Below are 14019 nucleotides of genomic sequence, written 5' to 3' on the forward strand. Positions count from 1 at the left end.
TAGAATGGATGAGTCTCCCACCAAATGATAATGATCCCTAAACAACACAAAGGGCCCTGTAGAGGGATTAAACTACTGGCAAGGCAGACCTCTGTGGGCTAGATGGCTGTACATTTATCTGTGAAATGAGAAGATGAGGGATGAGCTGGTGGCACATGCACACATGCTGTTAGTGGCTCTGCTCCTGTAATGATACTTGTACAATCTTCATTCTCAAAGAAGACGCTGATTCATTGCATAGATGGAAACCACTGAGATAATGAAAGCAACATAGGGGTGTGCCATCCATCACTGTGCCCACATAAGCTGGAACCACGCTTTCAAAAACATATCCAATTTGAGGAGATTTGTTTGTTCTTGAGGCCCTTAGTGAGGGCTCAGACATAATGATTTTATAGCTATTCTCCAAAAAGAAACATCATCAGTATGCACCTTAGGAGTTTGCATGGGGCTGGAATTGGTTTCACTCGCGTAGCTACTGGGAACTGAGATGTTTAAAAAATTCAAATCACTCGTCTCCAAAACATGCGTCTGTACAAGAGGTCATGAACCACTTCATTTTTAAATGCAATAATAATATGCCTTTTAATATATACTTACGCTTTGCTGATCCTCTTTTACATTTACAGCATTCAAAGGGCCCCACTATGAATGCTTATGTTGTTTTAGTTCTTCTCTTTAGTTAAATTAAACTGAGCAGGTTATGGCTCTCCTGATTTTGTTCGGATTTAAAACAAAGGTCTACATGAAGAGATGTGATAAAAAGCTTCCCTCTCTTTTCACTGCTCTCTAATTTCACTCCATATGCTTTCTTGATATCTCTGTTCTGATTCATTCAATGTTCCCACTACAAGTACTACAGCTCAGGTGCAGGGATTCCAAACTATTTTTTAAAGCTTTGGTTCACTCAGTTTAGCTACTCATAATGAGACTTTTCCATTCAGTCTTCTCAGAAGTATCATTAATATCAATAGGGGTGGTGCATGTGGATCATGGGAACACATCTGTTGGACTGAGCGATCTCTGGCAGGCAGCCTTTGTCACGTGATGAGAGGAATTTTTATTGCCATCTCCATTTTATACTGATGTCAGACCTTGTTTGTGCAGTTCAGTTTTATTGCCTAGACTCTGCCCCATCTGCCACCTCCCATCATCAGCAGGCTTCACAGGCTGCACATACAAGGAGTGAAGGGAGGAGGTACAAGGTGTGTATATACACAAGGTGTATAAAAGAAACGCATTCTGCTCCGCAGGTGATGAGTTTTGTATTTCAGAGAATGCAGATGCCATAATGGTACCTGACAAGTGCTAATTGTTGCGTGGATTACAGTCTTACATTACTTTTTGTTTGGGATGGCATTCAGAGGGCTTTGTTTGTCATTTAATGGGATATTGTTTTGTTTCTCTCAGGCTCAGATCACAGTGAATGGGAACTCTGGCACTGCTGCCAGCCCAGTGAGTCACTTTCAAAGGCCTTTTTCCCCTTCTTCAGCTTACTCTCCACCAGCTTCTCTCAATTCCAACCTTGTTATCATGCAGCATGGCAGGATGATGGGTAAGCCTTGCACAGAATGTTTGCTTTATACATTATGCAACATATTCCAATTTGTTTGGCCAAAATTGCAAACAGTGGCAAAGGGCTTTGTATCTATAATGCAGGCATTGTCTATTCATCTCCTTAGGAAGTAAATGCAAAAGATAACAGAACTTACTGTTAGATATAATGGTTCCTGAACTTAAGTTACTTTTAAGTTTTATTACTCATCCTCCTTATGTTTCTGAGTGTGAACTCTTTCCACTTTTCCATTTGCTTTCCTGAGGAAAAGGGAGCAGATATAGAAACATCTCAACCTGCAGAGCCTGTTTCCTTTTGCTCTCTTTGAGCAACCAAAGACCAGCTTTGTGCATTGCTTCTCCCCACAACCTCTATAAGCTTCAGTTGAAATACTGTCAACAAAGGAGGGAGCTCTGAGCTTTTAAACACCTCAAGCCATCTCAATTTATAATTTACTTAGGTCATTTTGTTGTTGTTATTTTTTCCTTACACACTTGCATGATTAGCTTCATAAAGGAGCTTTGCCAGTATAATCTAGTTTTGCCAGTACAGTCATTTAAATGCTTCTTTTTCTGTCAGAGTTTGCAGATTCAGATAAGAGTATACACATAAAGCAATCTGATTATGATCCAGGAGTTTACTTTTTTGTTGTGCATGCAAGGAAATTAGGTGGCAGTTCTGGCACTGAGACTTACAGCTTAGAGAAATGCTGCTATCCAGGTCTTAGTGATAGATGCAAAAAACTGTCCACATGGGTTTTTTCACATGCTCAAGTGCTACATTCTTTGATTGCTTTCAGTCTGTTGAGCTGTAAGGTAGATCAATATTGATTTGGATATACCAGAACTGTGTTTTCCCATGATTTTTACTCCTGTATGATGCTCAAGTTCTGTGTTCCACAATAACAGTCTGATTTCATTCTCTGTGCTCATGTAAAAATCCCACTGATGGCCTTAGTTTGAGGCCATCTACAAAGAAGGATGGATCAAATCCCAAATGTTTTCTAAATTTAACATCATGCATTTTGGGAAGAAGGCCCAAATATTCAGACATGTGCCACGTGGAGTTGCCCCTCACCATATATGTGTATATGGAGTATTTGCAGGACTTCAGGTTTAAGTAAACAGCTGAAACAGTCATGCCAAATCTCCACCGTAGCTATGGGCAAAACATCCAAATTAAAACTAGCACTTTCAGTCACCAGAGCGCCTTTCACTGGTTTATATATTACAATTCAAATATTTTGCTTGAGAATAATCGAAAGAAGTTAAATCAAAATCTTCGCCAGTAGTGTCAGAATATGTATTTTTACTCCTTCCATTCATTTATCCTGCAGTAGACACGTCTTGCAGGCACTGTACCTGTGCTTGCGCAGTACAGGAAAACTCGCTTTGTCATAGCAGCTCACTGATTTACTGAAACACACTGCCTGAAGGAGCAAGGCTCTTCTTCCTACGCGCAGCAACAATTGTCATGTGATGCATCCCAGCAGTGAGAGGGGTGGGTTTTCTGGGGTTTGGGGTCTTTTTTGCCTGTTTGTTTTTGTTAAATGAATTACTCTCTCTGTATTTTAAAGGGAGATGGTAATGGTGGCATACTTGTTTATTTAATTTTAAAGGAAGATTTAGGAGAGAGAGGTAGGAATATTGCCAATGACTGTGAACCACAAAAGTTTGAAGATTCACTGAAAATGAGTGCATCATCAGGTCACCCTGAGTGCTGAGTTACTGAGTGCCAGTCCTCTGGATGATGTGAAGTGCTATTTAAACAGGCCAGTGTAACTTTAAGGAGTGAAAATTGCACACAAATTTGTTTCGTTTTGTTTTTATCTTTGTTTCTAAACACATATTACATAAATTGTTCCGGAGATCCAGTTGAAATCTGTTGCTGTGCTGACAGAATGGTAATTTTCCATATATATATTATTATGTATTTTACTAGATTTTGTGAAGGGGAAGTTTTGAAATTCCATCATTAATTCAAGGGATGGATAGGAAAGGTGCAAGTTTGTTTTACAGCAATAAGGTTTTACTCCTGTTATTTCTCAGTATATTTTGCTGGGTTTTAGTGTTTTTTTCTTTTTTTTTTTTCTTTTTTTTTCCCAAGCAAGTTGCAGCAAAAAAGTGACTGCAATCTAATCTACCAAGATCAGAGCTAGGTAGCCTAAAGCATAAATAAGGTTATGATTCAGCCCCAGCTCAGGTGATCGCTTTACAAAGTGTTACATATGAACATGTTTCTCAATATTATTGTCCATCTTTGCAAACCATAGTGAAACTGGGTGGCGTGTTACAACTGCCAAGTATGATTATTGTGTCGTTATACAATATTCTCTCATGTTATCCTTTCAGAGTCCACAGAGACATACTCGCAACATGTTCAGACCGTTGGCAGCAGCACCACCACCAGTACAATACCAATCTGTAAATCCTTAGAGGAAGAAAAAAAAATTACAGTCATTAAAGCTCCACATTATGCAGGGATTGGCCCAGTGGATGAATCTGGAATCCCTACAGCAATTAGAACGGTAGGAAATTCTGGGGAATCTGCGTATGAACTCATACAATGAATTGATTGTTGGTAATGGGTTTTTCACATTCTTCAACTCTTATATAATGTGGAATACTGTGTGCGCAATCAGGCAGCTCATGAATATAATATTGTGTGTTGACAGAAAAGGAGAATGCTGATGGGAACATTAATTGGGCAACTTGGTGTTTCTGGCTTAATTAGAACTAATCAAAATTTTGTCTCTCTTCACTTGTATTCCTTCCCTTTTGGAGATGTGAAATAATTGTATTTGCTTTGTTACTCTTAAAATAAAATGTATACGTACTGTATTTATGTATGTGTACAAGTATACATGTGTATCTGTGTACATATACGCATATAAATCTCACACTCCTGCATTCTGGGGAGCAGTGGTTCTCACTTGATCAGTGTAGAATAGTTTCATTTGGTCAGTAATCTAAGTGAGTAGTATTTCTGTAGATGTGCAGTATATGATTCCTGTGCCCCTGGATGACATGGAGGCGAATAGTGTGGAAACCCCTTCATTGAGACTAGCCCAGTTCCGATCATCTGCCACTAGTCCCTGGCTTGAGTGGCCCGGGATGTCAGACTGAGAAGGTTTGTTTTCCCTCTGCTGAAGCATTCTTTCCACTCCGCTGTCAGGGCAGCCTCTTCTGGCTGGTCCAGAGAGCACAGTGGCAGCTGTGCTGAGTCTGTAGAGGAAGTGCTTACTGGCCTTCCCTGCTGGAAGCAGTGCTGTGCTAGACGGAGACAGAGTAAGAAGAGTGGGAGCCAGGATGAAAGCAGCAGAGCCCTTGCAGGTGAAGTCTTTGTCAGGTGCAAGGATGTAGCAGCTGTTGGATGTATCCTCTCTGCCAGTGCTGACTTATGGGGCTGTGTTGTAATCGCCAGGAATTGCTTCAGTGGATTGAAAAATTAGGGGGAAGAGCAGGAACTGATGGAAAAAAGCAATAGGAGAAATTCAGAATGAGTGGTAAGATGGGGACAATTTTGTTAAGAATGGGGGGAAATTCTGGCATTTCTTTATTTTTGACATAGAAAGGAATACAATCAAGCTTTTAAAAATGAATCAGTTTCTTTGCATCAGTGTTCTAGCTTCCTACCCCTTCTTTAAGTACAAATGTCCCTTCGTTACACACGGGAGAAAGTTTTTATTTTTGTCCTTTATTTTTTAATAGCAGATCGGTCTAATAGTGTGCATATTAGTTATATAAGGGTATAACAGAAATCCCCCTCAAGTATGCTTAACAGTGTTGGCGATCTGCCATCCTATATTTAACTTTCAGATTGGTCTGCTTCTCTGAGATACTCTCCTGAAAATATAATGTGATTTGAATTATGGTATTTCTCAGCTTGATATGCTCTTCATTTTTGATTGTTTCTCTTTAAAAATGTCTTGCGTCTTTTTAAGCTTTGAATTATAGAGCTGATTCTGATGATGAGATGTGAGTTAGATTATGCTAGCTTGTGTGAACGAGTGTGTCTGTCTCTTATGCCACTTTGTGCCCTTACTCTGCCTCTTTAAGACTTGGCTGGAAGTGAGGCAGTTTTCAACACTGATATGAGATTACCTTTTAAATGTATACAGCTATATTTGAACCCAGTGTACTCCAGTCATGTGAGAACAAAGGTGATAGAGTTGTCAGCAAAAGAATCAGATATGCTGCACCTTGACATGCTGCAGAAGTGCAGCACTATGCAGAAACATGCAAAAGTGCTGTAACTGCACTTCCCAGGAGCAGAAGGTAGGGTGTAGCTCTCGCTTTCTCTCCAATGTCAGTGGTCAATCCAAACAGGAATCTCCTAGAAGATTCAGACTTACACCATCAGAAAGGAAAAAAGTTTCAAATTCACTGAGCTTATGGTTGCACACTGTGTTCAAAAGTTTCTCTTTTTTCCACCTGTATGAAAACAGCAATATTGTTTGTAAAAAGCAGTAAATGCAAATTCAGAGGTTATAGATAACATATATATTGTGTGCCCAAATACGATGATATAGTTAGAAGCAAAAAGGAAGCTTGTAAATAAGAATCTTGGAGTATCTTGATTCCAGATTTCAATGTACTGTTCTCCTGCAAGTCTGTCTTTTCTCTTGGAATATAGTTAGTGACAGCTGCTTAGCCAAGGAAAGCAGAGATGTTCTCTTCACTTTATATTCCTGCAAACACTTGGTCTAAAGGTTCTGAAAAGGGAAGGGCTGCTGTACAGCTCTCCCACCCCGTGGTAGCATGTTACCTCTGTACTACTGTAGCTCCTGTCAGCTCCAGCAAGTGCAAGAAACCTGAAACTGAAAACTCAGATTCTTAAGTTCTGCCACTGTGCCAAGCCCTGCCCCAAAGGTGACGGCATTCCAAGGCATTAAAAATGAAGTCTTTGGAAAAGAGGGCAAAATACTTAGAAAAGCATTCAGTCAAATGGCAGGACTAGACTTTACCACTGACAGGATCCTAGGAAAGAGAAAATATATATATATATCTCAGAAAGCAATACGAGTGACTATCCAAAAATAACTGCTTCATTTCTACCAAAATTAGTCCATACACTGAAAAGACAGAATGAAAATAAATAACTAACTAAATAAATGAAGTCCAATCATATATTTTGTCAGTAGTTAGTGATGTAGCATTTCAGCTAGGAAAAGAAAGTACTCCACCCAGAAGGTCCACTGAAAGTCATAAATACCTCCTTTAATCATATACTTTCTGACGGATTATTTGAATACTGAAGTGATTATGGAGTCTCCTGGGTGCCAATTGCAGATACCTATTAGGTCCTCTTCATGCTATTTGGCTGATTGTTCATTCACATGTGGTGATAACATGTTTTCAACCTTTAATTGCAACAACTGTAATGTATGCAAAGCAGGAGAGCATCTGAATTACTTGGTAGCCTGTGAATACTGCTAATTCCTCAAACAAAGGTTGGCATGTGGGGTTAGAGAATATAAATTAAGCATGTGTAATTTAAAAATCATTTATTCTATTCCTCAACTAATACCATCTGGTTTATAACATGAAGTCAAATAATTGGCTAATGCTGTGAACCCCAGTATCAGGGATGGGGTGGGGGTGATGGGATTGAAAAGATCTAACATTTAAAAAGGTATTGGGAGACCTGCTTCTGTGCCTACATGGCAGCTTCTCCACACCTGCTCCCTGTGTGGAACCTCCAGTGAATGTGTGGAGCACCTGACAGATTAGGAGAGCCTTGCAAAGAGATACAGGTGCATCTTTGGGAACAAAGAATGATAAACCTAAATCAGTTTCCAGAGTAACATTAAATGTCTGATCTGTCCACATAGATATTTTTATTTCTTTGTTATTTTTAATTCCTTGTTAATTGTTAAAAACTGTATTTTATTTAGACAGTTGACAGGCCAAAGGATTGGTACAAGACAATGTTCAAGCAAATCCATATGGTACATAAGCCTGGTAAGTATGCTGTTGTCTTGGCTGCGTGCTTGTCAGTAGTATCAAAAAATACACTTTTCTGCATTTTGATTAGCTGCCATATGAAAATGCAAATGTTCACCAAGTGTGAGACAATGAATCAAATTAAATATCTCAACTGGATGGCAGATTTTAATGCTGGGAGATATTTCCCTCTGCTAGAGGCTGTCTACTTATATCATTGTGGGTTTTGGGTTTTTTTTTTACTGAAAATAAAATAAAATAAAAATAAAAGTGGTTAAAGTATTCATGGAGCCAATGTGATTGTTGTCATCATGGAACTCAATGAAGCAATCTTCATCTCTGGTGTGAGGGATGAGAGATTGGCTACTGGAATTCCCTTGCCATACCAGCTTATTTTTGGAGAGCTTGTGTGTTAGAACAATGCAGGCTGTTTTTAGGATACATTTTCTGTTTGAGTTACATTTTTTGCCATATAATGTGTTATTTGCTTTACTGAAACTGAGCTTTGGTGATATTTATAGCTTTAGGGTTGACTTCTTTTATCACAATTGTCACCAAGGAACAGCATAAACCAGAGTCACGTTCTGTGACCCTCATGAAGGAAAGAGACCTTATTCTCCTGAGTTGGGGCCTCTATTTAGCATAGTAAAACAGATTGTCAATGGGAGAATAAGAAATGTAAGTAAGACAATTATGGCTTTTTAGATCTGTCCTGAATGCTAGTCACATGAAAACAGAAAACACCTACATGAGATAAGGAAAAGAAATACAGCGCTTGATTGCCTGCTAATCTTCTGTTTGTGTTTCCAAAAAGAAAGCTGTGTTGCTGTGATAAACAAGCACATACTGCATTACTGTAACATGTATATTTCTTTTTGTAGATGACGACACAGACATGTATAATACTCCATATTCATACAGTACTGGTAGGAATTATTCCCTCACTTCAAAACAGCTCTTTTGTTAATGTCAGCAAGTAATAGGAATAATTAACTATTTGTGCTTGCTTTTTTTAATAAACACTTTTTATTGTCTTTTTATCATCATGCTTGATCTCGGTTGGTGTTTTTTTATGCCTTTTTTTCCCAAATGAAACTAAGTTTAATTTTGGTTTCATTCTTGCTGATGTATTACAGCTGTGGGCCTGTATTACTGCAGATGGGATACATTGTAATACCGTGGTTTCTGATTACACTGCATTTATTTTCGCTTGTGAGTGTAAGCAACACAGCCTTTCCTAATCAAAATGAGGAGAGACCTCCTGTGTGAAAGTATAAACACTAATTACATATATAGGAAAATAAAAAGTCTTAAAATATGCACCGAGTGCCTGATAAAGATGCTTCTCTTTTCTGACCACATTCGTTTTTACCACAGGCACTGGTGGTGGTGGTGCTTAACTGCAAGAAAGACATATAAAGGCATATACATCTAATAGATATGTAATTGCGTGTCTTTCAGAAGATGATAACTATGTGGTAAAATTACTTAATAGAACCAAAAGTGGAAGTGTGAATACACTATCTGCAGAAAACCATAGTGCCTTGTGAAAAAACGCTATTCATAGTTCTTCCATTTCAATGTCCGTGTTGCATTCAGTGTGCTCTCACACAGCCTGTTTGTGTAATATGGAGAGTATTTGTGTGTGTAAGCTGTTCAAGATCTGTTTATACACTTATGATCCTAAGATACATGGCTGCATGATTGTGCCAAACTAACTGTAATTATTCAGACTATGTAATAATTGTCCATTTCCTGCCTCTCCTCCTCAGTCTGCATGTAGGAGGACAGAGGGCGAGGATGAGCCCTGGGGTTAATAACAGGTTGCCATTAACAGCCCTGATAGATACATACAGCCATTAACTTCTCCCTCCCCTTCAAAAACAAATGATCATTAATTTATTTCAAATTTACTCCAGTTCTCCTGTGTGTTTGTAGTTTTATATACAAATATTTGAAAAGCATTACCATGAATTTCATCGTACTTAGCAATATACTTTAAAAAACAAAAATACATATAGATTTTAAAAATACATTTACTCATTTTTGTAACCTTGCAGCTTTATTAACTGCAGATTCGTGTAGCATTCCATGCCTTACTTTATTCAAATTCTTTCTCACATTGCGACTATTTCTCTTTTTGCTTTATATTAGGTGGCTACAGTTCATCCTTCTCTGCTCAGGCGCACCCAGCTGCAAAGACACAGACATACAGACCGTTGTCTAAAAGTGCTTCTGACAGCAGCTCCGATGCCTTTAAGGTCTCATCTCCTTTGCCACCCCCACATGTGCCACCTCCAGTACCACCACATCGTCTGCGGGAAAGGTCTATACCAGAAAAGTAAGTCACTGTGTTTTCAAAAACTCTTCTTGGTATGTACGTGCATTAATCCAATTTGAAGATAATGGTGAAGGAAAAAATAGCGGATATAGAACGACATGACAATAAGGGCTAAAAATTAAGGCTGTGGTTACAGCTTTTTGTAAAATTTGCATGTAGTGGCAACTCAAATGGTAGTCCAATAGATGAAAATCATATTGCTGAATGATTTTCTTGATTTTGACTCCTCCTGTTTTTGAAGACAGGTTTCCAAGATCAGAGGATAGGGGATAGTGATGGGCTGCCTTCCAGAGGCCAGGAGATTTGAATCTTGTTAGCAAGTCATACAGAAGTGCAGGTTTTGTTAGAAAGACACTAAAATGTACATCTGCTTAGCCTCAATCTCTGAGGTTCTGTGAGGCATCATCCTGCTCTAGACCATGCCTTGGTCACAGAAGCTGAGGCCTGTTACAGTTCCTTTTGTCAAGCTTGAAATTAACTGCTTCAGCACTTAATTTGGATGTTCAGCTCCTTTTTAAATCTCCTACATGATAAGACAGACATTGGAAATCTAAGGTCTCCAGGCCAAGGGATGCCAAACACGTCAGTTACGCTTTGCCTGCTGCTGGCAGATATAGCTCGTCAATCTTTTCCTGCCATTGGGAGTTTCTTTAATTGCCTATAAAGTGTGAGCATTTAAAATCTCATATAAGAAGCTTAGGTCTAAATGTATCACAGTTTTATAGCTGGAAGCCAAGATGTGGATCCCAGTAACAGTTGGGCTTAAAAATATAGCCCATAAGGGATTAAAGGCTAAACGTGGTAAATGAAAGTGAATTGAGTGTGAACCAGAATTTCAGTGGCATCCTTTTTTCTTCAGAGTGACTTGAAATATATTGCAACTTTATTTCCATTTTCCTGTTCTCGAAAAAGATGATGTTTTCTGCTCTGGAACTGTAATTTTTCTTCAGTGAACATGCACGATAAAAAGCCATTTTGGAACCCTTGAATGGTAGGGCGTTTTATAAAAAGATTATCTGTTTTCCATAAATTGCACTGTAAACAAAAGCTACCCCAGGCATTTTTTTTTTAAGGCATGTGATGTGCCTTATTGGGTCAGGTCACATCAAGCCAAGTCACAACAGAAAGTCTGACAGAATTTAATCAGAGCATACGATTTCTTAATGTAACTGCAGATATACATATGGGATGTCCTTTCTCTTTCCTCCATTCTGAGAGTTACAAATGGATCGTTTCCCCCAGAGCTAAAGTTATTCCAAATGCAATATGGGTAGTGACTACACAAAAAGGCCATGAAAATGTAACTCTCATTGTGATAGGAACTACCTAAATATCTCCCCAAAATGTGCAAGTAGCGATTAAAACTACATGGTAAATGACTGGAAAAACAAAAACCCAACAGAATAGTAAGGGCTGAATTTTATTTTCTCTCAGAAAATTCTGTTACTTTTCAGTATGGGCTGTCATATTGTGCAATGGTAAAAATATCTAACATTATATACACTAGTGTAGTAAATAATGAGTTTTGCACAAGCATATGGTATATTTGCAATTTGAGGAGGCATATCGTCATATTTTGTCACAGTATTTCAGGAAAGTTTTCAAGTTGTTTTACCATTTAAAACAAAAGAATGAGCAGTCCCATAGGTTGGACATAACTAGCACTTTTCCTACTGTACTGTATATACCTGCTGAAAGCAAGTGAAGATGAGGTGCTAGTCCAGAGCTGAAAGCTGGAAAGTGAAACCGTGCTGAAATTCATTTGGTTTTGTGTGCATATCCCACATCTGGAGCTATAAAGCAGAAGGGGTCGATGGTCAATGAACTCAACTGCTCTTATTTGTTATTTAGAAATGACTGGGATCCTCCTGACAGGAAAGTAGACACTCGCAAGTTCCGCTCAGAACCAAGAAGCATTTTTGAGTATGAGCCGGGAAAGTCATCAATCCTTGAACACGAAAGGCCGGTAAGTGGCATAAATGAAACAGCAATAAATAGTGATATATAGTAATAGGTCTGGTGAAATGTCATCTTTCTATTATTAATAACTGATTATAACTGCTCAGATTAACATCAAAAGTCTTTTTCAAATATGATTCTGCAGCAATTTCTCATTGCTGTTTCTTGATGGTTGCCTTTTCTGAAAATGTAAGTTTGCTCTATTTGCTAAACTTAAAATCTGGTATTTTATAGATACTGTGCAAATGTAATGGACGACAAGTAGAACCGTGAATTAATGGAAGCTGCTTTTTCTGATTGGCATATGTATCCAGCTCTCATTTTCAGAAGTAATAACAACACACATGGGGACAGACTCTTCTGTGGGTCCTGTGATAGGACAAGAGGAAATGGTTTAAACTAAAAGAGAGGAGATTTATATTAGATGAAAGGAAAAAGTTGTTTATAATAAGGATGGTGAGGCACTGGAACAGGTTGCTCAGAGAGGTGGTGGATGCCACATCCCTGGAGATATTCAAGGTCAGGCTGGACAGGGCTCTGAGCATTCTGATCTAGCTGTAGATGTCCCTAGTTATTGCATAACAGTTGGACTAGATGACCTCTAGAGGTGTCTTCAAACTCAAACAATTCTATGGTTCTGCAGTTCTTTATGTTTTCTAGTTAACTAATGCATAAAAATAAATTATTTGCATTTTGAAGATATGGCTAATGCTATGCTTAAGCAAGTTCTGGTCAAAGACTGGTAAATGTAGCCCAGATGGGCCGTACAACCTCAGTTTCTGGAGTTTTTCAAGAATCAACACAGTTCTGAACAACCTGATCTGGTTATACCTGCTTTCAGCAGGAGGTTGGACTAGGTAACCTCTGGAGGTTCTTTCTGGTCTCAATTACTCATGTAATTGTAATGAACATGTAATTTGAAGTCCTTATTCCTGCTTTCTGAATAATTATTGCAGTCGTGGAATTTCTTATAAGCGTGTCTGATAAAGCTAAGACTGATGCATGCAAAATGACCATTAACAGAATTTTTTGTTTGCTGAAAGATGCATTCTCCCAGCCTGTCTGATTTCCTTTTGTGCTATTTCAATACTTCATTATTTTAGGAAAATAGACATGTGACAATGGCAGTATTTTCTTTTCTTGGGCCTTTACCTTGAGGTTGAAACATTTGAGAATCTCCATTTTTCAGAAGGTTTTGAGTAGTTGATACTGGGTTATTATTTTCTTGTACATGGTTGCATTACGTGCTTCTTCACAGAATTTGTTTCTCTAATATAATATATTCAAATATAATGTATCCAAACAATTTAATTCCAGAATATGTAATACTTCAACATCGTGAAACACAGCCTGTACTAAGAACCTTTCCCTTGTGTTTTTGTGGTCTTTGTGGGAATATAAGGTTTTTTAGCTAGAAAATAGGTGTGTTTCTGTGAAATTCAGCTCTTGCAGAACCAATGCATTTTTTGTAGGAGTTGGCATTTCTACGTGGGCTGCTAAGTAATTAAACTAAATACATGGGATTTAGAATTTATTGTCAAGTGACGCTCAAGTTGCGCTGTACACTGAGGTCACCTGCCAACTTTTCCAATGCCAAAGAATATCACCAAATTAAAGTTTAAAATAAGAATATTTCAGAATGGTTCTAGAATGATCTTACATTTATAATTAATGCAATCATAGATAAAAGATTTCAGTTAAGAAGAACTAATGAAATGACAAAAAATGCAAGCTATCCTGACTCTGGTGCTTTGTTGTTTGTTCATTTATTTGTAACTGAGGCATTTTTGGTGCTCACAATCAAGAGGCTGGATTTTGAGCCTTATATCTTATCTTATCTTTGAGCCTTAAAGCTTATATTTTCATGCAGAAAAGCATTGCTTAGTTGCTTCAGTCAAGAGAAAAATCAGACTTCTGCCATTGGAAGCTTAGTAGCTTCCAATATGAATTTAAGGAAATGTCTCTTTGTAGAATAAAGCTAAATAATTGATGGAATAATATTCATGGACAGGACTGAGAGATTCTTTATGTGTGATTCAGAGTTGTAAAAGATTGGAAAATGGGAGTTAGTGCAGAATACAAGACATGAAAGTAATGCTGACTGCAGTGTAGCTATCATCTGATTTAAAAACACTTGAAGTAGAGCAAGCTATTACAGCTCTGGAAGTGATTTCATTGAAGCATTTGCTTTTCTCATGTTCATTAAATCAGATATTGGA

The 14019-nt window shown here is 38.1% G+C and overlaps 1 protein-coding gene across 34 annotated transcripts in view; it reads left to right on the top strand.

The window, feature by feature from the left end:
- SORBS2 (sorbin and SH3 domain containing 2) overlaps positions 1-14019 on the top strand; it is a 137339-nt gene that overhangs the window by 84054 nt on the left and 39266 nt on the right. For 29 of the 34 annotated variants that reach the window (XM_072335955.1, XM_072335976.1, XM_072335954.1 and 26 more), the window contains 6 exons: positions 1411-1555; positions 3907-4082; positions 7452-7518; positions 8382-8426; positions 9655-9841; positions 11693-11807. In XM_072335955.1, the coding sequence (XP_072192056.1) occupies positions 1411-1555; positions 3907-4082; positions 7452-7518; positions 8382-8426; positions 9655-9841; positions 11693-11807 (735 nt within the window). The remainder of the gene's footprint in view (positions 1-1410; positions 1556-3906; positions 4083-7451; positions 7519-8381; positions 8427-9654; positions 9842-11692; positions 11808-14019) is intronic. The other 5 variants (XM_072335964.1, XM_072335971.1, XM_072335982.1 and 2 more) reach the window with 1 other exon arrangement.

This window comes from Excalfactoria chinensis, chromosome 4 (genome assembly GCF_039878825.1).
Source record: "Excalfactoria chinensis isolate bCotChi1 chromosome 4, bCotChi1.hap2, whole genome shotgun sequence".
NCBI lineage: Eukaryota > Metazoa > Chordata > Aves > Galliformes > Phasianidae > Excalfactoria > Excalfactoria chinensis.